General features: G+C 44.9%; 1 protein-coding gene across 10 annotated transcripts; it reads right to left on the reverse strand.

The window, feature by feature from the left end:
- Window positions 1-1,344: 1,344 nt before the first annotated feature.
- On the reverse strand, window positions 1,345-23,418 carry ZNF202 (zinc finger protein 202). 10 transcript variants are annotated; one of them, XM_022560308.2, is made up of 11 exons: window positions 23,282-23,418; window positions 22,178-22,356; window positions 19,814-22,035; window positions 15,934-16,746; window positions 15,031-15,144; window positions 9,705-10,201; window positions 8,820-9,030; window positions 8,307-8,461; window positions 6,774-6,903; window positions 6,104-6,223; window positions 1,347-5,583 (listed from the first exon to the last, which is right to left on the reverse strand). In XM_022560308.2, the coding sequence occupies exons 6-11, from the start codon at window positions 10,104-10,106 to the stop codon at window positions 4,592-4,594; spliced, it is 2,010 nt and encodes a 669-aa protein (XP_022416016.1). In that variant the 5' UTR covers window positions 10,107-10,201; window positions 15,031-15,144; window positions 15,934-16,746; window positions 19,814-22,035; window positions 22,178-22,356; window positions 23,282-23,418; the 3' UTR covers window positions 1,347-4,591. The 10 variants fall into 10 exon arrangements, with proteins under 10 accessions (XP_022416011.1, XP_089771865.1, XP_022416024.1 ...); XM_089915738.1 differs by having other exon boundaries at window positions 15,031-16,746; window positions 19,814-19,951; window positions 22,238-22,356; XM_089915736.1 differs by having other exon boundaries at window positions 15,031-16,746; window positions 22,238-22,356.
- Window positions 23,419-25,817: the final 2,399 nt, after the last annotated feature.

Below are 25,817 nucleotides of genomic sequence, written 5' to 3' on the forward strand. Positions count from 1 at the left end.
CTTCCTGGACTTGGGTGGCTATTTCCTTTCCTATGTTAGGGAAGTTTTCAACTATAATCTCTTCAAATATTTTCTCGGGTCCTTCCTTTCCTCTCCTGGGACCCCTATAATGCAGATGTTGTTGCATTTAATGTCGTCCCAGAGGTCTCTTAGGCTGTCTTCATTTCTTTTCATTCTTTTTTCTTTATTCTGTTCCACAGCAGTGAATTCCACTATTCTATCTTCCAGGTCACTTATCCGTTCTTCTGCCTCAGTTATTCTGCTATTGATTCCTTCTAGTGTATTTTTCATTTCAGTTATTATATTGTTCACCTGTTTGTTCTTTATTCTAAATGTTTGTTATTTAATTCTTCTAGGTCTTTGTTAAACATTTCTTGCATCTTCTCAATCTTTACCTCCATTCTTTTTCCAAGGTCCTGGATCATCTTCACTATCATTATTCTGAATTCTTTTTCTGGAAAGTTTCCTATCTCCACTTCATTTACTTGTTTTTCTGGGGGTTTATCTTGTTCCTTCATCTGGTACAAAGTCCTCTGCCTTTTCATTTTGTCTTTCTGTGAATGTGGGTTTCCTTCCACAGGCTGCAGAATTGTAGTTCTTGCTTTTGCTGTCTGCCCTCTGGTGGATGAGGCCATCCGTGTAGTTCAATTTTCAAAAGGCATTCTTTGTTTTATACCACTACTACTGATTTATATTTATCTACAGTTATCTTTCTGTAGCTTATTACTTACTGTATTTCTATATTTCTATCTCTTAATCAATATTGCCAAAGGTTTTAGCAGTCTTTTCAAAAAGCCAGGCTTTTTCCTTTGTTAATGTAATTTTTTGTCATTATTTTCTGCAGTAGCTCCTTCCTATATTTTGTTATTTAAAGCATTCCTAAGCTGATAATTTAGCTCATTGTTTTAAGCTTCTCCTTTTTTGTTATCCGCTCAGTAACATTTTCAGTGCATCCTATAAATATCGATGTGCAGCATTTACATTTTGTTTTAGTTCTGAGCATTAGTAAATTTCCACATGATCTCTCCTTTGATGCAAGAGTTCTTTACATTGGGCTTCCCTGGTGGTGCAATGGTTTAAGAATCTGCCTGCCAATGCAGGGGACATGGGTTCGAGCCCTGGCCTGGGAAGATCCCACATGGTGCAGAGCAACTAATCTTGTGTGCCACAACTACTGAGCGTGTGCTCTAGAGCCCACAAGCCATAACTACTGAACCCCACGCACCTAGAAACTGTGCTCCACAACAAGAGAAGCCACCACAATGAGAAGCCCGCACACAGCAACAAAGACCCAATGTAGCCAAAAATTAATTAAAATGAAAAGTTATTTATATGGACATTTAAAAAAATAAATTTATTTATTTATTGCTGCATTGGTTCTTTGTTGCTGCACGCGGGCTTTCTCTAGTTGTGGCGAGCGGGGGGCTACTCCCCGTTGTGATGTGTGGGCTTCCCACTGCGGTGGCCACCCTTGTTGTGGAGCACAGGCTCCAGGCACGTGGGCTTCAGTAATTGTGGCACATGGGCTGAGTAGTTGTGGCACATGGGCTTAGCCGCTCCGCGGCATGTGGGATCTTCCCGGACCAGGGCTCGAGCCCGTGTCCCCTGCATTGGCAGGCAGATTCTTAACCACTGCGCCACCAGGGAAGTCCCTATATGGACATTTTAAAGTCTCCAAACATATAACTTAAACTTTTTGTTGTGGATTTTCCAATAAAAAATATTGTGGTCAGAGAACTTAATCTATATAATACTCACTTGGTATTTAAAACTTTATTACAGTATATACTAGCAATTATTTTGTTTTACATCCATTTCAGAATATGTATTCTATTACTGTGAAGCATGAATCTTTATTGCCCACAAGTTATTAAATTATGTTGTGTACATTTGTATCCTGAATTCACTAGATTCTGCTCTAGAGTTTGAGCCCTCAGTTCCAGATAATAAAAATATATTTTGCCTTTATTTCCTTCCATTTACTTCTCTTGGGACTCTGCAGTGGAGAAGAGGCTGGATATTACTTGGTTATTCCTAAACTAGTGGCCAAATGGTCTTAATATTATCATTTTAATTTCTTAACTTTGTTAGCAAATCACTTCATTTCCAACAATCTAGTAATTTTTTAAGTTGTCAATTCATTTAGACTATATCTTCCTCCAAATAATCTTTTAAAATCTTGCCTTTTTCTTCCTCTGAAACTTTTTTTTAGTAAGGTGTTAGGGAACGCCAGGATTCATCTGTTCACAGAATTCTGAACGACCCCTCAGGAATGGTAGGGCATCCAGGGCTCCAGCATCCTGTGTTCAGCTGTACTGCTTCTTGCTCGTGCCAGGCTCTCGTACTGGCCCTGCTGCTACAAACCATGGTTTTGCTCGTGTTTAGATTCAGGAGACAGCATATTCCTTCAGGAACCTCAGAAAATACAGTCATTTACAAGAGACCAGAGATTTAGTGTCAGCATATGAAACTTTGCAGGAGGATCAGCAATAAAAGAACTATTTTTCAACACACTGCACTGTCTCTCAAACTTTCCTTTATGTATAATTCTCTTGACAGATTTTCACCTATTGCAATAATGCAGACAAATCAGTGAATTAAATGTAATTTGTTGTTACCTCCAGAATTTTATCAACTTCCATAAATGTTATAACCCAGGGGAAATTATTTTTTGATGCTGTGCCGTTTCACCCAGGACAAACTGTGCTTAAACCTTAGATCAGTGGCTCAGAAATGTCTGTATGTTAGGAGAGTCTCTTCGGCAAACTCCAGACTCGGCTCTTACCTCAATTCCACCTATGGCTCTGCTAACCATGCCAAGCCTTCTCTATCCTCATGGAAAACTATCATGTCCTCCCAGATTTTTCTGTATGGATGATCTTTAGAAGTCTCAGGAACCTGAGGCTCTGGAGAGTGAATGGGTTAAATGGAAAGCCCTAGAAACCAGGGAACTTGGCTGCCCGTGTTACTTTCTAAAATTTCATGTGTGCATACTTCCAGAAGGACAATGGAGGACTGGAGTTAAAACCAAACCGGTCAGCTGGAACATCATTACTGACCAGAACGAGAATCCCCTTGTTGAGCCGTTAAGCTTCGGCTTTGTCATCCCACCCGCATTCCTCTGGTGAACGCTGGCACACAACAGGTCGAGAAACAGAGCAGAAGAAACCAGCACAGAAGGCAGTCTCCCTTTTCATGCTTTAATCCCATACCCCGTGCTCCACTTTTGGAGGATGGTCTCCCCAGTCCTTGCCGCTCCCACACAATCAGAGCAGGTGAGGTTCATAATTATTCAGCCTCACCTCCATGGAACCTTTACCAGGCAACAGAGATCCTTGGGCCATGAGAGTCTACTCCTTAGTCCTTAATTACATGAGAATGAAATCACGTAAGAAAAAGCAAACAACGCAAATACATGAAAGCCTTTACTCCTGGTAAATTCTTCAGGGTCCCAGGTTTCCCTGACATCAGAGAATGAGGCAGGGCGGATGGGGTGGGGTGTCAGGAGAACAGTCTGGATGGCCTTGGCCAGCAGCAACAGCTTTTGCTTAGTTTCCACAATTGGAGCTCAGATCTTCTCCAGCTCTCTTCATGTAAGTGAAGTGACCCCATCAATCAGGATTCTACAATCATGACAGTGCCTTTGTAAGCTGACACCACTTCCAAATCCCCTCACAAACTCATGGGAAGAGGGTCGGGTGGGTGGGCGTGTATATATGTGGAAATGTAAATGACTTCAACGTGGTTTCAATTAGGTGTTACTGAATCCCTCAGCACCCAAATGCTACATCTCACAGATGTAGCACTAGGGACAAAACCGAGAGCCTGGCAGAACAGTAGGGGGGCTGGGCAGGGGCATTCTAACAGGAAAAAACCCACAAGGAAAGAGGCTTCTGACTAGGCCCCCCTTTCAAGCTGCGTCTGGCACCTGGTGTCATTTTGACAATGGGGAAGGGAGCAGCCTGACAAGGTCCACACGAAGCCGCCTCGATGTTTTTGCCCGTCAACCACTACTCGCATCTCTCCCGAGAATCAAAGGAAAGTGCATGGTGAAGCAGTGTATCAGTGAGAGAGTTGTACAGTTAACCTGTGAAAGTGCGGCAGAGCCATCAGGATGCGGGTCTCCTGCCTTGAGTTCAGGGCTGTGTGCTTTAAGATTTGAGCCCAGGAAGGACAGAATCCTAAAGGCTGGTCCCTTACCAAACCTAAGGACCTGTCCTGGGCCACTTTAAACTTGAGGGCGTTAGGCGTCTTTAGGATAGTTAACAGCTTATTTGGGGGCAAATATAGTAAACACAACCTCTTAAGTCTTCTAATTCTCCTACTTCACACCTGTGAGGTCGAGGCAGGAGCACTCCAGTCACGGAGAGGCCTCAATTCAGGCGAACTTTGGAAAGTAGAACATAGTTGAGAGGTTCTGCCCGGGTGGGGTGGGGGTGGGGTGATCTAGTTGTGGGAAGAGGTTACTAACGCACATCTGGGCAGGTGAGGGAGACTCCCTAGAAAAGGTCTTCCCAGGCCGACAAGATGGCTTCTCCCAGACCACCCCTGGGAAAGAGTCGAAGGCAGGTGTCCGCACGTGGGGACCAGGCTAGGAGGTCTTTCCTGAGTGGGTCCTCTGGTGCCTGATTAAGTGGTAGCCTCTGCTGAAGCTCTTCCCGCAGGTCGGGCATGTGAACGGCTTCTCACCAGTGTGTGTTCTCTGGTGCCTCACGAGGTGGTCTCTCCGACCGAAGCTCTTCCCACACTCGGGGCAGCGGCAGGGCCTCACTGAGGCGTGTCCCCTCAGGTGCTTGGCGAAGGCGGCACTGTGGTTGAAGCAGCGCCCACACTCGCTGCACAGATAGAGCTCCTCGGCCGCGTGCGTCTTCCGGTGGGCCAGGTACCGCCTGTGGTCACTGAAGTCCTCTCCACACTCTCCACACAAGTAGGGTTTGCCTCCAAGGTGGATTCTTTGGTGTGTTGTGAGCACGGATTTCTGGCTGAAGCTTTTGCCACAAATAGTACAGAAGAAGGGTTTCTCTCCCGTATGTGTCCTCTGGTGCCTGACAAGGTCTGAAGTCCAGCGAAAGTGTTTTCCACAATCGTCACACCTATAGGGTTTCTCAACAGGTGGAGTTCTCTCAACCTGGACCAGAGGGGAGGTCTCATGCAGATTCTTCCGGTTTAGGGGATATTTATAAGGAGCGCTCATCTTGTGGACCTTCTGGTGCCTGGCGAGATGTGAGCTCCGTGTGTAACTTTTCCCACACTCCATACATTTATAGGGTTTCTCTCCTGTGTGAGTTCTCAGGTGTCTAACAAGGTGGGAGTTACAAGTGAAACTTTTACCACATACAGTACAGTCATGATGTCTCCCTAACAGGGGGTGGACAGGCAGAGTTTCCTGAAGATTCGTTAAACTATTAACTTGAGAAATATTTGTGCCAAATCTTCTTTCGTTAAGTCTGCCTGGATCACCCTCAAAGACTATTTCCCAATCTGGAGTCTGGTGAATTTCTGCATCTCCCAAGATAGACCTGTGTAGATCCTCCAAACTCAGATCTGCTTGCTCAGGACACGCCTCATCTTCACTCCTATCTCCTGTAGAAAGGGAGAGAGGAGAAAAGAGGAAATTGTAGAGGTAATGATGCCTCGCACACAATGGAGAGACTTTTAAACAGTTTTGGGAGGGCAAGACCGTAAAGAGAGAAACCCATGTTTCTTAAGTGTAGAGGTTGGGAAGAAGGAAATAACCAGTCAACTGAATGCCTGTCGTGTGCCAGGCACTTTCTTATACGCTCCCTCACGCTGTCAACAGCCTTCGTCTGGACAAACATTTTTATCCTCCTTTCACAAATATGGAGGTTGGGGATCAAGGGTTTACGTGAATGCTTAAAAAATGGTATAGCTGCAATTCCAAGAGTTCCCCTTTTTTTGTCTGTCACCATTTTGCAGTACAGATCCCTCAAGCCAATGATAGGCGTGAAGAGGTGAAAAGGATAGAAGAATTTGGCTTCAGAGGGAGAGAGTGCTGTCGGCTGACATGTTAGAAGAACCAGTGAGAGGGGTTCCCCAGAGGGACTGCCAGCTCGGGGGACAGATTCCCTTTGTCACTCCTCACCTGTGTAGGTGAAGCTCAGGATTTCTGGCTCTTGAGGCTCCTGCGCCTCTGGGATCTCTGGGATCAAAGGCTCTTCTTCTCCCATGTGGGAGATCTCGTCTAGTCTGGGGATTGGAAACGCTGCTCAAGAGAGGGAAAACAGGACATCACGATTGGTTCAACTGTTCCCCATGTCAAGAGCAGATCTTTTCTGTTTGGCAGATTGCAGAACAATCACATAGGCAGGTCAGTCCATCAAACCTTCAGTCTCTTTAGCTTGAGCACCTCTGACGAGTACTGCCTATCTCTTGCCTTTCACCAGCAACTCAATAATCACACAGCCGTCAATGTTACCCTCTTTTCCCAGATTCAAGTAAGTAGATCGTCTCCAATCTTTATTGCTTGTTTCATAACTTATATGCTTACCTACTCACACTAAACTTAAACTCATACTAAAACTATAGTATTACAGCTGTTTTCTTATTAGAGGTTTCCAACTACTTTCTAGAAATTTTCTCCTCCCTCTAACTTCGAAGGACACCATCTTCCTCGGCTGTCCTTCAGTGTCACTGGTGGGGTCGGCATAAGAGAAGTGTAGTACGTACAATCTAAGGTCTAAGACACCCTCAATTTCCAACAAGAAAAAGATCTCTGTGCTCAGGACACTCTAGAAACACTTGAAATTCCTTACACAAGGAGACCACAATTCCGCAGTCTTCTTCCAAGACATATTCCCCATAGAACTCTTTCTGTGTTGGATCCAGATCACTCCACTGGTCCTGGGAGAAGCATACAGCCACATCCTTGAAAGTTACCAATCCCTGAAACAACACAAAAATTCTACTAAAATGGCATGCTTTATGGAGCCTCATATTTTGTTCCTGGAATAAAGGTCATTGGTACAGGCAGAATCCATCCAGGAGACAAAGAAGCTCAAATGCGACACTCGGTTCCCTTTCAGGACATCTGAGTTTCATCCTGTCGCTGCTTCCCAAGTTTCTGCTTTTGCAACTGGCCCGCTTCCTGCTCCCTCCAATCCCACTACTTTCCCTCAGCACTAGCCTATGTTCTTCTTTCTGAGGATATTGTTTAAAATACAAGAAAGGTCTTAGAAGTCACCATTCAACTCCCTATTTTACACTTTAGTGCTACCTGCATTTCTGCAAAAATTCATCTTTTCCAGGAAGCTTTCCCTAACTGACCTTACCTAATCACACATCACTTACATAGTCTATACAGCATAAACAGGACTTTCTTCTTCAGCTAGACTACAATCTAAAAATAAGGATGGGGGGCTTCCCTGGTGGCGCAGTGGTTAAGAATCCGCCAGCCAATGCAGGGGACATGGGTTTGAGCCCCGGTCCAGGAAGATCCCACCTGCCACAGAGCAACTAAGCCCGTGCGCCACAATTACTAAGCCTGCACTCTAGAGCCCGCGAGCCACAACTACTGAAGCCCACGAGCCACAACTACTGAAGCCCGCGTGCCTAGAGCCCGTGCTCCACAACAAGAGAAGCCACCGCAATGAGAAGGCCCCGCACAGCAACGGAAGAGTAGCCCCCGCTCGCCGCAACTAGAGAAAGCCCACATGCAGCAACGAAGACCCAATGCAGCCAAAAAGAAATAAATTTATTTAAAAAAATAAATAAATAAGGATGGGGACTTCCCTAGCGGTCCAGTGGTTAAGACTCCACACTCCCAATGTAGGGGGTACAGGTTCGATCCCTGGTCAGGGAACTAAGGTCCCGCATGCCACGCAGCGCGGCCAAAATAAATAAATAAATAAATCAAATAAAAACAAGGATGAATTCTATTCCTTTTCTTCTCCAGCCACATAGCTTAGTTGTGGGGCTCTTGACCATGGTGAAGTCTTCATGAATGCCATGGCCTGACTGAATGCAGTCCCTGGAAGAGGATAGCACCCAAAATCAGAAATCGTTTTTGCAGGACAGTCAGTTATCCTTACAAATGACGATCAAGTTTATTCCTTAAAACCAAAAACAAACCCTCACTTGACAACTTCAAAGTTGTACTGGGGTGTTACCAAATAATCCCACTTTGTTAGTCCCTCTGCTTGGTGGCAAATCAAAAGGCTCTGGAGCCTGTAGATCCGACTGAGATGTTATAACTGATCTCATTAGCTGCAGTTCCTCCCCTTCCAGACACATGCAGAACTGAGAACTTAAACTGGTAAAGGAGAGTGGAAACTTGTGTCCCGTCTGACCTGTTCAGTGTATATGCCCAACGGTTCCTCAAATTCTCCATGGTATAGACAGAAACTAGGGTGCACCTGTGATAGAGCAGTAAGAAGGGCAACCATCTCTGGGTTTCCAGGGTTCCTCTCTTCAGGAATGGCTGGGTCCTGGGGCACTGGAACCTCTAAGAAGAAAAGAAGGCAGAGATCAGCAGTGTGCAGGGCAGCCCTAAAACTGGCAAAGAGCTGAGCATCCCCCATGGTCTCTGGTGGGAAGGTGGGAGTCAAGACACAGGCCTAAGGGCGGCTTGAGTCATCCCAACGCCACCACCTGTAACACTACGGGAATGCCAGGAGAATAACCAACAAAAGTGCTATCCAAGGTAGCCCTGCTTACGGGTACTCTAGCTAGTACTGCCTCCTCTCAACACCCTGTACTCTGTGGTTTCCTCCCCTTATGATCTAGCCAGCCTCCTCGGTATGGGAGCAATATCCCCCTCCCCTCACTCTGCCACGATCCCCCCTTCCTGCTGAGGCTCCCACCGCTCTCCTGCAGGGGCTGGAACTCCAACTCCTGGCACAGGCTCTGCTCTTCTGGTGCCCCCAGATCTGGGCTCTGTGTGGTCTCCTCATGGGACTCCTCGGGGGTCAAGGTCTGTGCAGGATCCTGAAGCTCACTAGGTGACTCGGGCTCTGCTCCTGGATGCACTGTCTCCTCGGACAGGACTTCCTGGCCGTGAACATGGACAGTCACCTGGGAATAATTCCAACTTCCAGTCACCATGGAGTCAGGAGGAAAGTCTTGGTTGTCATCAGGGCTTATGTTAGGAGAAGCTGCCAACAGGAAAACTCCCAGAGGGACCCAGACGAGGAGGGGAAAGTCCAGTCCCACTGGGGCGTGCGAGGAGGAGCCGAGGTTATCCTCGCCAGGACATGGGGGGACATTCAGATACTGCCCTGCTTTCTCATTTCCCTCAACCCTGCCTGTCACCAGGGCTATGAGGTCCCATCCTTCCCATCTTCTCCTACCCCACCTGCGGCTCGCCTTGCTGTGTGCTTCCCTGTCTGTCGTCCTGAAAGGGGGATCTGTCACTGAGGGGCTGAGAACCTCTGAGGAAGTCACGGAATTCTCCTCCCCAGGAAATGGAGGTTCAACATCCGAAGGGAAAACCAAAGCCGTATCACCTTGTGTGCTGAGGCCACAAAGATGGTCCCTAGGCAGGTGTTTCAAGAACCAGGAAGTCACACTCATACACACACAAACACACACACACTCCTCTGTCCCATGGAGCTTATGGATCTAGGTACAACCCAAGGGCAGAGCCAATTCAATTTATGGGGTAATTTACGTAAGCCCTACCCCTAAATCCATGCTCCCAGCAAATAGACCCCCTCCACATCACACAGATCAGGACTCCCCCTCCTCACCCACCGCCTTGGTCTCCTGGGTTGTTTCTGCAAACCCTCCACCAGCGTCACGGCCTCCTCGCCACTCTCTGGCCGCTGGCCCCGCACCCAGCTCTGCAGTTCTCCGGGCAGGACAGTAAGGAATTGTTCCAGCACAAGCAGCTCTAGGATCTGCTCCTTTGTCCTCCTCTCTGGCCTCAGCCACTGATGACACAGTTCTCGGAGTCGGATGAGAGCTTCCCGAGGGCTTGCTGCTTCCTGGTAGCGAAAGCGCCGGAAGTTCTGGTGCGACGTCTCAAGCACAGGGTCATCCCTCTGTAAGACAGACTCTGGCCTACAGGTGAAATCATCTTCCAATTTCACCATGAGAATCCCCTCTTCTTCCCAAAGATCCTGGTCCTCCGGTTCCAAGGCTGTAGCCATTGTCTGGCTCTGGGGTGGTCTCACACCATCGAGAGCTCACACAGTCGTTCCCCCCGTCTCAGCCTGGGCACCTCGAGGAGTTTCTCCCAAGGGACCTGGGTAGAGAAGTAAAGACAGACAACACTATGAGCATGAAAGTATACACAGGAATAACAGTTCTGAGCTCAGTCATAATCCTGTACACATAACACTCCCAAACTTAAATCCCCTTTCCCCTCATCTCCATAACATATGTTGTAAATAGATCTAGTTGGAATAGGATAAGCTATGCCTGAAGGTATGCTCTCCCACTCCTTTTCCTAGACAAGGTTCACACCCCATAGAAAAACAGAAAAACACTGCATTTCTGCATCATGAAATATGGGAACCTAAAAGGAAAATGGCTAGGAGAAAGGACAGTCATAACTGCCTGCTAAAAATGCGGTACTGACCACGATCTGTTTTACACACACACACGCACACACACACACACGCTGACATATATATTAGGATATATATTCTGAGAAGAGACACATTGACAGGGCTGAATTAGAGAAGGCTTTGTGGAGGTTCATTGCGAACTGAATCACACTCCGTATTAATTTATTCTGTAAACTGGGGACTCTCCGAGATTTGAGAGGATTGTATGCGATAACAGCGAAGAAAGCCACTTATACACAGTGGCTGGCACATAAGCACCCCCAAAAGCGATCCTCCTCCTAAGACATCTTTAACTGGAAGACCTACAGACCCTCAAAACTGAGTGCTCAAAACTAAATTCACGATTCCTACTCCCAAATCCACCCCTCTTCGTGTAATCCTCTTGGCTGAGGTCATCACTTGTTAAGTAAACACTCAACGTTATCATCTTTGGATTCAACTTTGAATCTTACCCATTGCTTACAGCTCACTAAACCAATTGTACCTCTTAAGCCTCTAAATCTGTTTCCTCCTGATTTGGTTTGGGCCCCCATCTCTTGCCTGGACTACTGCCATAACTTCCTAACTGGGATCCCCGCAGTACTCAGCTATGAGCAAAACGCAACAGACTCAGCTGTGGAGCTTTTGTAAAACACAGCATCACACATCATTCTTCTGGATATTCTGAGTCAAGTCAACCTAGGGAACTGTATGTTTAGAAATGCTACGTGTGGTTCTGATGTGCATCCTAGCTGAGAAACACTTAGTGCATGTAAGGTTAAGAGAGAGTCCTGGAGTCAGATTGCCAGGCTTTGAATCCTGGCTCTATTGTTTACTAGATATGGGGTCATGGTCAAGTTCTTATTCTCCTTATGCCTGTTTCCCCTTTACAGAATGGAGGTAAGGATGGAATCCATCTAATAGGGTTACTATGAGGAATACCTGTGAAGTGCCTAAAAGTGATGGTGCCCCAATGTTAACCATTATCTTTCTGAATAATAGTTCCAACTGCATCACTCAACATTTAAAAATAATTTCATACTGTTAGTAAGATCAGTTCCAAAATCCTTGGCATGGTACATGAAGCCCTTCACAACCAGCCCTCAATTTATTTTTCAAGCCTCATATCCTCCCCTCTTCTCTGTATCACCTGCTATAATGAATGCATTGCTGACCTCCCTACAATAGGGTGCCTTTCCAGGCCTCCAAGTCTGTAAAAGTCTGTTCCTTTTGTATGGAAAACTCCCACCACCAATGCTTCACGTGTGTTCCTACTTCTTCTAAACAGGTCCCCTCTTCTTCATTCCCAGGATTTACAGTTTCGGTCTTAATCAGTTCTCCTCTGGATTACTGCAATTGCCTCTAAATGTGAGCTATCCGTCTCCAGGTTTGTTACCTTCGTCACCATTCATCATATCACAAGAGTGACTGCTCTTGGCAAACCTGGTCCTGTCCCTTCCTTATTTAAGATCCTCAATCACTCCTGTCTTGGAAGTGAAATACAAACTTCTAAGTATTATGTATTAGGTTGACCTTCATCTTGGGTTTCTTTTTTTTTTTTTTTAATATTTATTTTATTTACCTGGCCTCACCAGGTCTTAGTTGCAGCACACAGGATCTTTCAGTTGCAGCATGTGGGATCTAGTTCCCTGACCAGGGATCAAACCCGGGCCCCCTGCATTGGGAGCATGGAGTCTTAACCACTGGACCACCAGGGAAGCCCCTTCATCTTGTTATTCCTTTGCCTTCCTCTCCAATCCTTTCAAACACACACACACATGCACATTGTGTGCATGTAAAGCACACAAAAGGTCTACGCTCTTTGGCTTCTGAACATGCCGTTCCTTCCAACTCTTTACCCTTCATTAGGTTAAACTTATTTATCTTTCAAGACATAGATAGGTAAGGCTTCATGTCTCCTGAGATGCCTTCTTTGATCCCATTCTCCCTGCCCTTAGACCTGGTTAGAAATCACTTTGCTTCCCTAGCTATCTGGACACATCTGTATCTCAAAATCTGCCACATCACACAGTCATCATTCATCTTTCCCCTGAAACCCCTTGAAGTAGGCGACTGTCCTTCAATCAATTTCCAATACCTATAACAAAGCACACAATAAATGCATCTAAATGAATAAGCCTCCACTTTGAAGTTTTCTTCCTCCATTAACATTAAGAATCAATCTTTTCCTCCATAAGTTTCTACTCTTTTTTATTCACCAAATCTTGTTAATCCTACCTTCTAAATCTTTCAAATTCATGCATCTCATCTCCACTGCCATTCCCTGAGTGAAGCCGTTATGACCCACTAAAAGGCATTGATAGGACCTCTTAAAAAGTGACGATATCCTCGGCCCCTACGACTGCACTGGCACTTACATGTGGAACGAACCACTTGGTTCAGATTTTACCAGTGGACTTCCAGGTGCCACTGCCTCCAGACCACTCTCCACATACAACCTGAGGGTTCTTCATTTTCCAATCTTTTTATGCTTCACTACAACTGCCTCAGGTCCACCTTCAAGGTCAACGATCCACTCTTAACAGCTGTAACATGCTGTCTAACGTGCTGTTGCCCATCAACCACCAAATTATTCATTATTTAAATCTGTATCTCAAATCATTTTTCATTCAAGCTTGTTTCATTTTTCCATTACCCGCAAACATTCACTACATAATCTCATGGTCTACAGTTCTGTAATTTACAGATCTTCCTGGGCTAATTTACCTACTTACTACATCTGCTCTATCTCACGGTGGTTTGTTTTTGCAGGTGGTTTGTAATTTTTTTACGTTTTATGCCCATTTTCTTTGGGAGAGCCCTAGGTTATAAAAGTGAGCCCTTTGAATGAAATTTCCTTTGCTTCCATCCAAGTACTAGTGGTTTCAATATCTCAACTTCTCAGTCTTCCTGAATTATGCCGAGTGTCTCACTTAGGCCTACCTAAGCCTGTGAGTGATTTCTGTCCCACCCAAGGCTATGGAGGCCTACAATTCCTTGCCCTTTTGCTTGATCAGTAGACAGATTTTCACGGAAGGAGTAGCTCTTCAAGGCTCCAGGCTGGCAGATACTCAACTCTATATCCCTCCCCCATCCCCACCAGTGCCCCATTTTCATATCTCCTTGTTGGAGTATAGGTATGAGAACCCCAAACTTTAGAAGTCTTTATTTTGGTTTGAAACCTCCTCGGGCTGTGGTGGAGTTAGACTGTGCTCACTCCTCCAGCTTTTATTTCTGGAACGTAGACATTTACCTTTAGTTTGGGGGCAGGGAGGCAGGTGAGTGCAAGCATTTAAAAATGGGCAAGAGCCATATCCACATCAATACCACCTGCAGTGCTGCGGTAAGGTCTGAGTGGTGACCCTTCTAACATACAAAATCGGCCAATGGCTTCACACCGTCCACAGGGTAAAATCTAAACCCCTTACAATTTGATTCCCAAGGCCCTGCAAGACCTGGCCCCTGCCCACCTCTCTTCTCCAACGACTGCTACTGCATTGAAAGTTGCTGCTCAAATACACTGCTGTATCTCTTTTCTACGCCCTCACTAGGTGTTCCTGATGCTGTCGACTGCCTGAAATACCCTTTCTACCCCTTTTACTTGGTTAACTCTACTCATCCTTCAGATCTGCTTTCCCCAGATGCCTTCCCTGGTCCTCCCAGATTGTTTCCACAGGGACTTGGACCCTGTATCGCAGCACACACATATATCTACTTTTTGTGTGGTAAGAATTGTTCATCCTCCTGTTTAATTCACCAGACCATAAAGCTCCGAGGGCAGGGCCTCACAGCACCCAGCTCAAGGCCTGTCACACAACAGGTTCTCAGGCAGAGACCATGGTAAGTCTTTTAAAGTCTTTCTCTGGAAGGACAGATCCAATATCTTATTAATTCTTATTCACTCATTTGTCCAGCTAACTGTGTGCCAGACAAATGAATAAATAAGGGAAAAAAACACTTCTTATTTGGATTGCGAGTAAAACAGAATACTCTTAGTGGTTCCTGAAGTGAGGAAAATACAACTCATCACAAGGACTCTTCAGGCTGCCTTGGGAGGATCCACATACAAGTCACACAAAGCTGTGCATTTGAAAAAAAAAAAATCATTTTCCTTTGAAGATGTGAATCAACCTTAATATGCACAAAACCGGACATCAAGTAATTTAACACAAATACAACACTGATTATTTATCCAGACAATCCCCCCAACATCTGCAAGGCAGGAAAAGAAGATGGAATTGATACTCAGGGTCTCTGGCTTAATGAAGGGATTTCTATTAACTTAAAAATGGGAGAACTTGCCCAGCGAAGCAGGCTAGGAACTCTCACTGTTTTCACATAGCACAGTCCACGAGATGCCCTACTACAGATTCTCTAAAGTATGCGCTGACAGAGGGTTCCTGCTCTTACAGGGCTTTGCTCCCCAAAGAAAAAAAGAATGTAACAGCATCACATAGAACCTGCTGCTTTAAAGTGCTCTTCAGAAATCACGGATTGAGATTTCCTTCGCTTGTTTTGTATTTACTTTGGCAGCCTCGGAAGATGAGATGGCGACAAAAGGTCAGCAACAGCGGAATGAGGGGCGGCAGAGTCGTCCTTGTTGGGGCAAGAGATGGGAAGGAAGAGAAGGCGGGCAGTGCTGTGAAAAGAGCACCAGATTAGGTATCCAAAGGTGTACGTTCCAGCCCACATCCCCACAAACCTGGAACCGCTCTAAGGGTTTCCTGAGACGAGGTACACAAGAGCCCTTGTAAAGGGTGAAGCCCTCTTCAGACAACAACTCTCCTCTCAGGGTTAGCTGAGACCTATGAGAGCTTGTGAACTAGAGCATGCTGTGCAAATGTCAGGTGTCAGTACTAGAGACAGAAAATGGGCTTTGCATTTTATTCCGCCATTTATGGGATGGGTTACCCTGCAAGTCTGCCTTGCAATTCGTTGCCTTCTAACGCCTTCCCTCAGTGTCTGTCCTTGGAAGGGCTCCACAGTGACAGACAAAAACCCAACAACAGGATACTATAGAGAGACTGTGAGGCCAGGCCAGAGGAAGAGTGAAAGACCTGTTTCCAGAAGGCTCTAAAATAATGTCTGCAGAGACGCTTCACAAGCCTCGGCCTGGGCTGGCCCCACCACCTAGCCTCTTCAGTGTTTCTAGGACGTCTGGGGCAGGACTGCGGAGGAGATGTGGGAAAGGCAAGACCTTTCTCCAGTCTGTGGTCCAGCTGTCTCTGTCCGTATCTGAGTGGGTCCCATGCCAGTTAAGGCCCTAACTCAACCCTAAAGACCAGAAAAGAAAACTGCACGCAGTGAAAAGATACCTGGGTCTCTATCTTAAAATGTTATTCCTACTTGGAGTGATCCTTCTGGACCCTAAATGACAAGGTCTGTAGTCTTATAGCATCTTCCTAAAGGAGAGATGGGATCTACTTACTGGCAAATAATTAATCTTCAGAAGAAAACAGTGATCAGAGAGGTTCAAATGATGATATTCAGCAGACATTTAAATTCTTTCCAGTCTCCCTTCTCCTCTTTGACTCTAACGCGGGCCCAGAGCCTGGAGATTTGAATCAATGATCGCTGGGACTAACCAGACGCTTGCAACTGCTCCTCTCATTGCTCTAGAAAAAATAATCAGCTAATAAAAATTGTTAACTGCCCTTTTCTACTCCTGTAGTGTTCTTTAAAACTAAAGACTATCCACTATGATCCTCCTACTGGAAAGATTCTTTCATTTTACTGTTACTTATCCTTATACAAACGTTTACCCATACTTTCCACATAATGGTTAGGGGCTCTGGAGCCTTAGTCTCGATCCCTCCCCTCACCTATTAGCCAGGTGACACTCCCTAAGCCTCAGTCCAATCTCCAACATGTGGCAAATACTTCCTACCCCATATGGTGGTCTTAAGGATCAATGAAGTAACACATAGAATCGCTCAGCACAGAGTTTGGTATATGGTAGATGCTCTATATATTCTGTTCTTTCCTTCAAATTGCTTTAAATCCTTTTGGGAAGAAGATTTACATGATAATCAAACAGTCCTTTATTTCATCATAATTCAAAACAAAATTTTTTTTAATGCACAGGGAAAATCTTGGTCTGTTTACTGTTACATCAAAAGTAAAGTGTTAAGGGAGTTCCCTGGTGGTCCAGTGGTTAGGATTCGGCGCTTTCACTACTGTGGCCTTGGTTCAATCCCTGGTCGGGGAACTGGGATCCTGCAAGCTGCGTGGTGCAGACCCCCTAAAAAAAAGTAAAGTGTTAAACCAGGAGAGAATTCTTGCTTTGAAAGCACTTATAAGCTAAGATTAAACAAGATCCTTGGAACCAGATGGGATGAAAACTTAAAGATAGGTTTTCCTGCCTAAGACCACAGTAGTGATACTTCTGTTTACCAATATCACAGTCCTGTCCCCTTCCTCTAACTGGGAAGAGGCAACCTGAGGCAAACCCAGTTAGTACAGGCATACCCCATTTCACTGCGATTCACCTTTATCACGCTTCATAGATAATGTGCTTTCTGTTTTGTTTTCTTTTACAGCTTAAAGGTTTGTGGCAACCCTGCAACAAGCAAGTCTATCAGTGCCATTTTTTCAACAGCATTTGCTCACTTGATGTAATCACATTTTGATAATTCTCACAATATTTCAAGCTTAATTATTACTATGTTTGTTATGGTGATCTGTGATTAGTGATCTTTGATGTTACTATTCTAATTGTTTTGGGGTGCCACAAACTGTGCCCATATAAGATGGCAAACTTAATAAATGTGTGCTTTCTGACTGCTCCACTGACCAGATGTTCCTCCGTCTCTCTGCCTCTTCTTGGGCCTCCCTATTCCCTGAGACATAACAATGCTGAAATTAAGACAATTAAAAACCCTACAAGGGCCATAAATGAAAGGAAGAATCGCATGTATCTTGCTGTAAATAAAAAACTAGAAATGATTAAGCTTGGTGAGGAGGGCATGTCGAAAGATGAGACAGGCTGAAAGCTAGGCCTCTTGCCCCAGTTGGACAAGTTGGAATGCAAAGGTAGGTTTCTTGAAGGAAATTAAAAGTGCTACTCCAGTGAATACACAAATGATAAGAAAGTGGGGAAAGTTTTAGTGGTTTAGATAGAAGCTCAAACCAGCCACAACAATCCTTTGAGCCAAAGCCTAATCCACAGCAAAGCCCTAACTCTCTTTAATTCTATGAAGGCTGAGAGAGGTGAAGCAGCTGTAGAAGAAAAGTTTGAAGCTAACAGAGTTTGGTTCATGAGGTTTAAAGAAAGATGCCATCTCTGTAACAAAGTGCAAGATGAAGCAGCAAGCGCTGGTGCGGAAGCTGCAGCAAGTTATCCAGAGCTAGCTAATTAATGAAGGTGGCTAAAATAAACAACAGATGTTCAATGCAGACAAAACAGTCTTCTACTAGAAGAAGATGCCATCTAGAACTTCCATAGCTAGAGAGAAGTCAGTGATTGGCTTCAAAGGACAGGCTGATTCTCTTGTTAGAAGCTAATGCAGCTGGTGACGTTACATTGAAGCCAATGCTATTTACTATTCTGAAAATCCTAGGGCCCTCAAGAATTATGCTAAATCTACTCTGCCTATGCTCTATAAATGGAACAACAAAATCTGGATGACAGCACATCTGTTACAACATGGTTTGCTGAATACTTTAAGCCCACTGATGAGACCTGCTGCTCAGAAAAAAAAAATTTCTTTCAAAATATTACTGCTCATTGAACAATGTACCTTGTCACCCAAGAGCTTTGATGGAGATGTACAATGAGATTAACGTTTTCATGCCTGTTCACACAACAGCCATTCTGTAGCCCATGGATCAAAGAGTAATTTCAACTTTCAAGTCTTATTATTTAAGAACTACATTTGGTAAGGCTAGAGCTGCCATAGACAGTGATTCCTCTGATGGATCTGGGCAAGGTAAATTGAAAACCTTCTGGAAAGGATTCACCATTCTAGATGCCATGAAGAATATTAGTGATTCATGGGAATAGGTCAAAACATCAACATTAACAGGAGTATGGAAGAAGCTGATTCCAACCCTCATGGATGACTTTGAGGGGTTCAAGACTTCAGTGAAGGAAGAAACTGCAGATGTGGTAGAAACAGCAAGAGAACTAGAATAAGAAGTAGAGCCTGAAGATGGGACTGGGTTGCTACAATCTCATGATAAAAACTTCACGGATAAGGAGCTGCTTCTTATGGATGAACAAAGAAAGTGGTTTCTTGAGACGGAATCTACTGGTGAAGATTGCTGAAATGACAACTGAGGATTTAGACTATTACATAAACTTAGTTGATAAATCAGCAGCAGGGTTGGACAGAACTGACTCAGTTTTGAAAGAAGTTCTACTGTGGGTACAACGCTATTAAACAGCGCTGCGTGCCACGGAGAAACTCTTCATGAAAGGAAGAGTCAACTAATACTGCAAACTTCATTGCTGTCTTATTTTAAGAAATTTCCACAGTCACCCCAACCTTTAGCAACCACCACCCTTCAGTCAGCAGCCATCAACATCAAGGCTAGACCCTCCACCAGCTAAAAGATTATGATTCACTAAAGACTCAGATGAGGGTTTGCATTTTTTAGCAACAAATATTTTTAAATTATATACATCTTATTTTTAAGACACAATGCTATTGCTTAATCAATCGACTCCAGTACAGTGTAAAGAGAACTTTACAGTACAGTGTAAACAGTTTTTTGGAAAACCAAAAAATTCCTGTTTTTATTGTTATATTTCCTTTATCGCAGCAGTCTGGAGCTGAACCCGCAATATCTCCGAGGTCTGCCCATATACCCAAGAGGTCCTCTGAAAACCTAACCCAAAAGGCAGAGGAAATGAAAGGGAATACCTTCACTGACTTTTTGCCTTCTAACACATCATGATCAGTGTGCTTCAAACCATGTTTAAAAACTATTTAAGATATTCTTGCTATTTAAATTTTTTCTTCCTTTGTTAGAGTCAACATAGATTTAGTTAAGATTCTATTCAGTGATTCTTCACTAGATTTGAGTAGCAACGGGAGAAGTAGCTCAAAGGTTATTATAAGGTGTAAAAAAGAGGAAGACAGGAAGAAATAAAAGGAGAGGCCAAATAAGTAGTGGGTGGTACAGGGAGTCAGAGGAGGCTAAGACATAAATATCTTCTGTCACTAAATTTTATAGACTTTGCAGTTAGGATCAAGGTATAAAAATGTAATTGAGAGTAAATATAAACATGAAAAATTTAAATAAAGCTATAAAAATCATACCAATTCACTTTATTTTCAATTAAAACGTTTCCTACAGGTACGTACACAGGCCCAGGAGGCAGTGCTGGATCGCTGTTGATAGTTCTCCCTTCAGAGGTGGATGAGCTGTGTTCCACCTCCTAGAGGTGTGTCATCTGGGACAAGTCACATCAAATCATCTTGAAAATGGGGATGATTTTCTACCTAAAGGCAGAGAGCTGGATCATTTTTTGAGAAACTATCCAGCTTTTTGATGGTAATAGAGGGGCTTTGAGGGGTACAAGGATATGTGGCCTCTTTATTGAGTACCTGGGCCATAATGTATTAGCCTGAAGATGGTGAGAGGAATTTACTCAAGAGTTGAGAAGGGCTAGAGGCCAAATACAGGTTCTGAGGCCAGAATTAAATATCCTGCCACCATGATCATATTGGGTAACCTCCAACATGAAACTAGGCTTTTTAAACTTACAGGTTTTTACCCAGGGGTGGTTAATGGCCTGAATAAAGCAGGCCAATCTACATGCCTCAGTTTAAAACAGAATGTCACAAACTAATCTGAAGTAGGAAAAGGGTGCTCACCAAACCTGACACCCACCTTGATGAGGGCAGCAGCTTTTATCTGGAAGCCAGAGTTAAACTAGCCAAATACACTTAATTCATTACAGTGAACACGGTCAATGCCGATCACACAGAGGAAACATTACTTAATGAAAGAAAAAAAAAAAGGATATTTTATAAATATAGCTTGACCTGAGGTATAAATGTGGATAATTCAGAAGTTAGTTCAAAAGTCATTCACTATGTTTTTAGTTTTTAATTAATATTCTCTGTCAAGATACTCCCTGCTCTGTATCTAGATGACTTCCTTCTGGCTTTGCCCAAGGCTCCCTTGCGTATGATGAGATGAAGGATGGGATCCATGCCTGCTGGACCACAGGAATCTGAGGGGTATCAGGTTTCCACTGCAGAGTAAGTCACGGTCCAAAGTAGATGCCATTCTTGCTCTGGGCCACTGTTTAGTGTCTTTTGTCTCCCACTGTGAGCCCTGTCCCTGAAAGCAAGGACCTCCTTATATATTTTTATATTCCCTGTTCCTAACACTTCGTCAAACACCTGGTTAAAAAGATGCTCGATAAATGTGTGTTGCATTTATTTAAGCTGTTGATTTCTCTTCCCCCAACTTGAATACAGACACTGAAATTCAGAATCAGTGGGTGCCAGGGCTTCTGGGGACAGTTACAGGAATTTGGCATTAGCATTTACTCCAGTCCCCTGAGGGAATCAGGTGGCACAGCCATACACTACTTTACTATGTTACACAGGATTAGTGGAGGAAAACTTCTCCAAGAGAAGAAGGCAGGGGATGGAGTTCATTCATCCAAGAAGTATCTACTGAGCATCAATTGTGTGTCCCACACAAGTCAAGGTGCTGGGCAAAGAAAGATGAAAAAAGCACAGGCCCTGACCTTAAAGAATTTAACATGTAGTTAAAAAATAGCCGGGACTTTGGCATACTAGGAACTCACAGCAAAAGCCTAGAATATGGGTATAAGTGATATCATAAAAATAGAAGCTCCTATCAAGAGAATTAAGAAAATCAAGGGAAAAAACTCACCAGTATTTCAGCTTCAATTCAGCTTAAGAAAATGTAGCACTTCGAGTTTCTTTGAAGTACACTTTCTTAGTTTTACAAATCAAAGAACTCAGACCTAAGTGGTTAAATTACCCACACAAGATCATCGTGCTAGTTTCAAGCACAGAAGTACTCACACACAGGTCTTTTGATGTCCAAACCACTGCAATGTTTGTGTGAAGAAGTCTGGCCAAAGGCAGTGGTTCTCAACGTGGGGAAGCCCAGACCAGCGCACCAGCACCAGAGAACGTGTTACAAATGCAAATGATCAAGCCCCAGCCCTGACCTATAATCAGTAACTCTGGGGGTGGCCCCAGTAATCTGTATTTCACAAGCCCTTCAGGGGTTTAAGATGCTTGGTAAGTCTGAGGACCAGTACCTAAGGCAAAGGAGATAAATCTGAGGTTCGAGCAGAAGGGATCCAACTTTTCTAGTGCTGGCCAAATTCAAAGGAGGAAAGGAGTCTAGGACTGCTATATGTGTTTTACGTCCGTGCCCAATTAGCTGGAAAAAAAATGTTGTACACCTGTAACTTACCTCATCTGCATAGTTTATAATGCCCAAGAGTCCCTCACTTCGTAGTAAACCTTGCTGTGCCCTTGAAATGACTGTCTACTGCAATATGGTATACAGAAAGAGTGCAAAACGGGTACAGCTGGAGGAGAGAGGGGACAAGATTATGAATCCCAGGTGCTTAGTCCTAGGAGAAAAAAATTTCTTTCCTCCCTCCAAGCCTGCCCACCCTCTTAGGCTAGATAGTAATAGCAGAAAGCTACCCAAGACAAATGGCTACAAACCCTAACTGTTCCGCTGTCATACATTTCCCAGCAACAAGCCTCCCATGGCTGTCCCACAACCTTTCTGAAGTGGCTTTCTGGATCAAGGGCCATGGGGCAGCTTGGAAGAGAAGTTGGAGGGATGAGGGACTCCACTAGCTTTCCTTGTGGCTTCTGAGTGAGGCTGCCCTGGGTGTCACCTGCAGAATGTGGACAGAGAGAAAAAGCAACAGTTCTAAGCCTAGCCTCTAAGTAGAGCCTGGATGTGGCCCTGCTCCCCAGGACCAAGGCAGACAGGGTTATCAAGGCGCCTAGAAGACAAGAACATCAAGGCCCAGAAAAATAAAAATCGGGCTGGCACCTTTCTGAAAAACTAACATACAAACTAACAAACTTTTCGCGAAACCAGGTAAGAAGCAGGCCCCATATACTCCCGCTGAGGGTAGCGGTGGTGTTGAGAAAAGTGCCAAAACTGGCTGTTAGGGGTGGGGGAGGGAAGTTGCAAGTGGAGACTGCAGTCATTGGCTTGAGAGGAAGCTCAGGTCCGTCACGGTGCAGCTGAAAAGCCACAGGCCAGGTGGTCTCCAAGGCCTAGCACGATCACGGGCGATAAAATCACGGGCGATAAAATCACGGGTGAGGGTATCTGCGTGTGTTGCGGCGTAGTTAGTGGTGGCAAGTGATGGGGCTCGCCTGGGCAGGGAGCCTTCGGGGGGAATTCTCGAGCCAGCTGAGAGGCGGGGTAAAAAACTGCGGGAAATGAAGGGGCCTCGACCACTCCTCCCACGGTGCCGGGGGGGCCAGTTGGCACGGAAGCAATGGGAGGGCGGTACGAACTAACTGCGTTTCTGCAGGCCTCAAGAGGGGGCGGAGGGCGGTGGCTGCAAAGAAAGAAGCCTGGAGCGCGTTCCACGTACCCGAAGGTTCTTGCTTCGGCCGCCAGGAAACACGGGGACCACTACGCCTCAGTCCCCTCAACATACTGCCGCCAACCCCTTCCACAGGACAGTACGATTTCCCCAGGCTCTAGGGGGGCGGGGTCTCCGACCCCTCCCCCTCCTCCCCTCTCAGCCCCGCTCAGCCTGCTTCGGCCCGGCCCGGCCCGGCCCAGCCCCCAGCACTCACGGCTCCGACAGCTCCGGCGGCTCCTCCCCTGCCCCGGCTTCTCCCCAACCCACTCCCGGCCCTAGCAGCGCCGCCAGATCCGAGCCGCGCGGGGCCTGGCGGGTCGGAACACGTGGGGCCTTTGCGCCCGGAACCGGAAGCTGCCCTTCGCCCCGCCTCTTCGCCGCGCTGGGGCCTTTCTAGGCTCTTGGGAGGTTTGCTTGTTTCTCTGTGCCCCTAGCTCGTGGAGTTGCCGTATTCCCAGGAGAAGCGGGTCGGGGGGGGGGGGGCGCTCAGCTTCCGCCCGCTCGCCCCCCCCCTGCATGGGTGGGGGGGCCCTCGATTAACACACGTACCTTCTGCAGGGGTGCTCCGTTCTGTTTTGGGTCTTTGTTTTAATTTTGATGCCTATATCTTGACTTGTTTTTCTTGATTTTTTTTTTCCTTTGCATTGTTGGCGAAGCATGGTAGAAAAGAGCAGTTGTGGGTTTGAATACCGGCTCTTGTAGTCGCCGTCAGTTGTAGGGGTTCCGACAAATTCACACCTGAACCTCAGTGTCCATCTTCTGAAATGGGCGTGGTAATACCGTTACTCTGCAGGCTAAATGGTACATTGCATGTGAACTGATTGGAGCTTAGTAGAAGCTTAGTAAGAGAATAGTTATGGCATCACGGTTCTCCTGTATTTTCCTTGGGCATTTCTTTGTGTTTCTTTACTTTGAGACTATCTTCCCTGATCTCATTTGTTCATTTTTGTGTGGGCAGTGACGTTTCTGCCTGTACCTGCAATTTTCCTTCTGTTCCACTCCCTGAGTCACCACTCTCCATGTGCCATGTCAGGGCCTTCTCTTCCTGAACTATGCCTTACACATTTTATTTTCATGGGACACATTGGTGGGATCTGGTTATTGTGTTTGAACCCAGGGTATTAATCACTTTTGGTGGAGGGAGACGAATTTACAGTTCATGAGAGCCTGCTGTGTGCTAGATGTTTTCTCTTTGTATCTCATTTAATATTTTTAAGTATTAAGTTCATAAGTAATACATACATTTGTTCTTCTAAACGTTTAAAACATTACAGATAAAGCTAATGACTTTTTACTAATCCTGGCTTCCTCATCTCTCTCACCAAAAGTTTCTTCTTATGAACCTGTATTTATCTTCCAGACATTTTTCTGTACTTTTACATACAATACATATATGTATTAATAGAAAATATATAGTATTTTGTGTGTGCATACGTGTATGTGTGTGTTCCTGTTGGAGTCCTCAGTTTGCTCTTTTCTCCTAGCAAAGAGCCTTGGAGATCTGTCCACAGTACGTACAGTTCTCCCTTATTCCTTCTACTTTTCTGCGTAACATTCCACAGTCTGAATAGCCATTCGCTTAGTGATAATATATGTTGTTTACAATTGTTATTATGGACAATGCTATAATAAACATACTCTGCATGCATACATGCAAATGTCACTAGGAGACAAATGCTGAGAAATGTATACACATAATAGCTGTGTATGAGACTATTTCCCCCCATCCGTGCCATTATTTCATGTTGCCAAATTTGTATATCTTGGTCAATCTGTTGGGTAAAAGTGATGTCTTATTGTTTTACTTTACTTTTCCATAATTAATATTGTTAAAAAGAAATAAGCCCAATGGAGAGCCATTTGCCTCCAGTACAGCAAACTAAGACTAAATCGAAGTTTCAACTCTTCCCAGAAATGTGATCTTTAAAATAATCAATCTGAAATTACTTCATCAACACTAGTGAGGTGATCTGTATGATAAAGACCCCTGCAGTTCCCTTACCCCCAAAGAAGATAGCTTGGCCCGAAAGAACGCTTTCTTTTTTCTTTTGCTAATACAGCTGTCCATGTATCTGGGGAGGGGATTGCTTCCAGGACCTCAGTAAATACCAAAATCCATGGAAGCTCAATTCCCTTATATAAAATGGTGTAGTATTTACATAAAATCTATGCATATCTTCCTGTATACTTCAAATCATCTCTAGATTATTTATAACATATAATAAAATGTAAATGCTATGTAAATAGTTTAAAATGCTATGTAAATAGATGCTAGGGCACAGCAAATTCACGTTTTGCTTTTTGGAACTTTATGGAATTTTTTTTCTGAATATTTTCGATCTGCGTTGGTTGAATCCATGGACACAAAACCCACAGATATGGAGGGCCAACTGCACCCTCCTTCTGCCTATAAAAACCTTCCGTTTTGGGCTTCCCTGGTGGCACAGTGGTTAAGAATCTGCCTGGCAATGCAGGGGACACGGGTTCGATCCCAGGTCCAGGAAGATCGCACATGCCGTGGAGCAACTAAGCCCGTGTGCCACAACTACTGAGCCTGTGTGCCACAACGACTGAAGCCTGCGTGCCTAGAGCCCGTGCTCTGCAACAAGAGAAGCCACCGCAATGAGAAGCCTGCGCACCGCAATGAGGAGTGGCCCCACTCTCCACAACCAGAGAAAGGCCAGCGTGCAGCAATGAAGACCCAATGCAGCCAAAAATAAAATAAATAAATTTATTTAAAAAAAAAACAA

The sequence above is a fragment of the Delphinapterus leucas genome, chromosome 7 (genome assembly GCF_059928025.1).
Source record: "Delphinapterus leucas isolate spDelLeu-1000000601 "Yukka" chromosome 7, BTC_Dleu_Yukka2, whole genome shotgun sequence".
Lineage (NCBI taxonomy): Eukaryota > Metazoa > Chordata > Mammalia > Artiodactyla > Monodontidae > Delphinapterus > Delphinapterus leucas.

Excerpts from the sequence above, each read along its gene's own strand:
- ZNF202 (XM_022560303.3), bottom strand. The coding sequence starts at position 9,528 with ATGAGTGTGACTTCCTGGTTCTTGAAACACCTGCCTAGGGACCATCTT. Across the intron at positions 6,224-6,773 it reads CGGAATTGTGGTCTCCTTGT|CGTTTCCAATCCCCAGACTA; the intron begins GTAAGGAATTTC and ends TCTCTTGAGCAG. Across the intron at positions 5,584-6,103 it reads CCTGAGCTTCACCTACACAG|GAGATAGGAGTGAAGATGAG; the intron begins GTGAGGAGTGAC and ends CCCTTTCTACAG.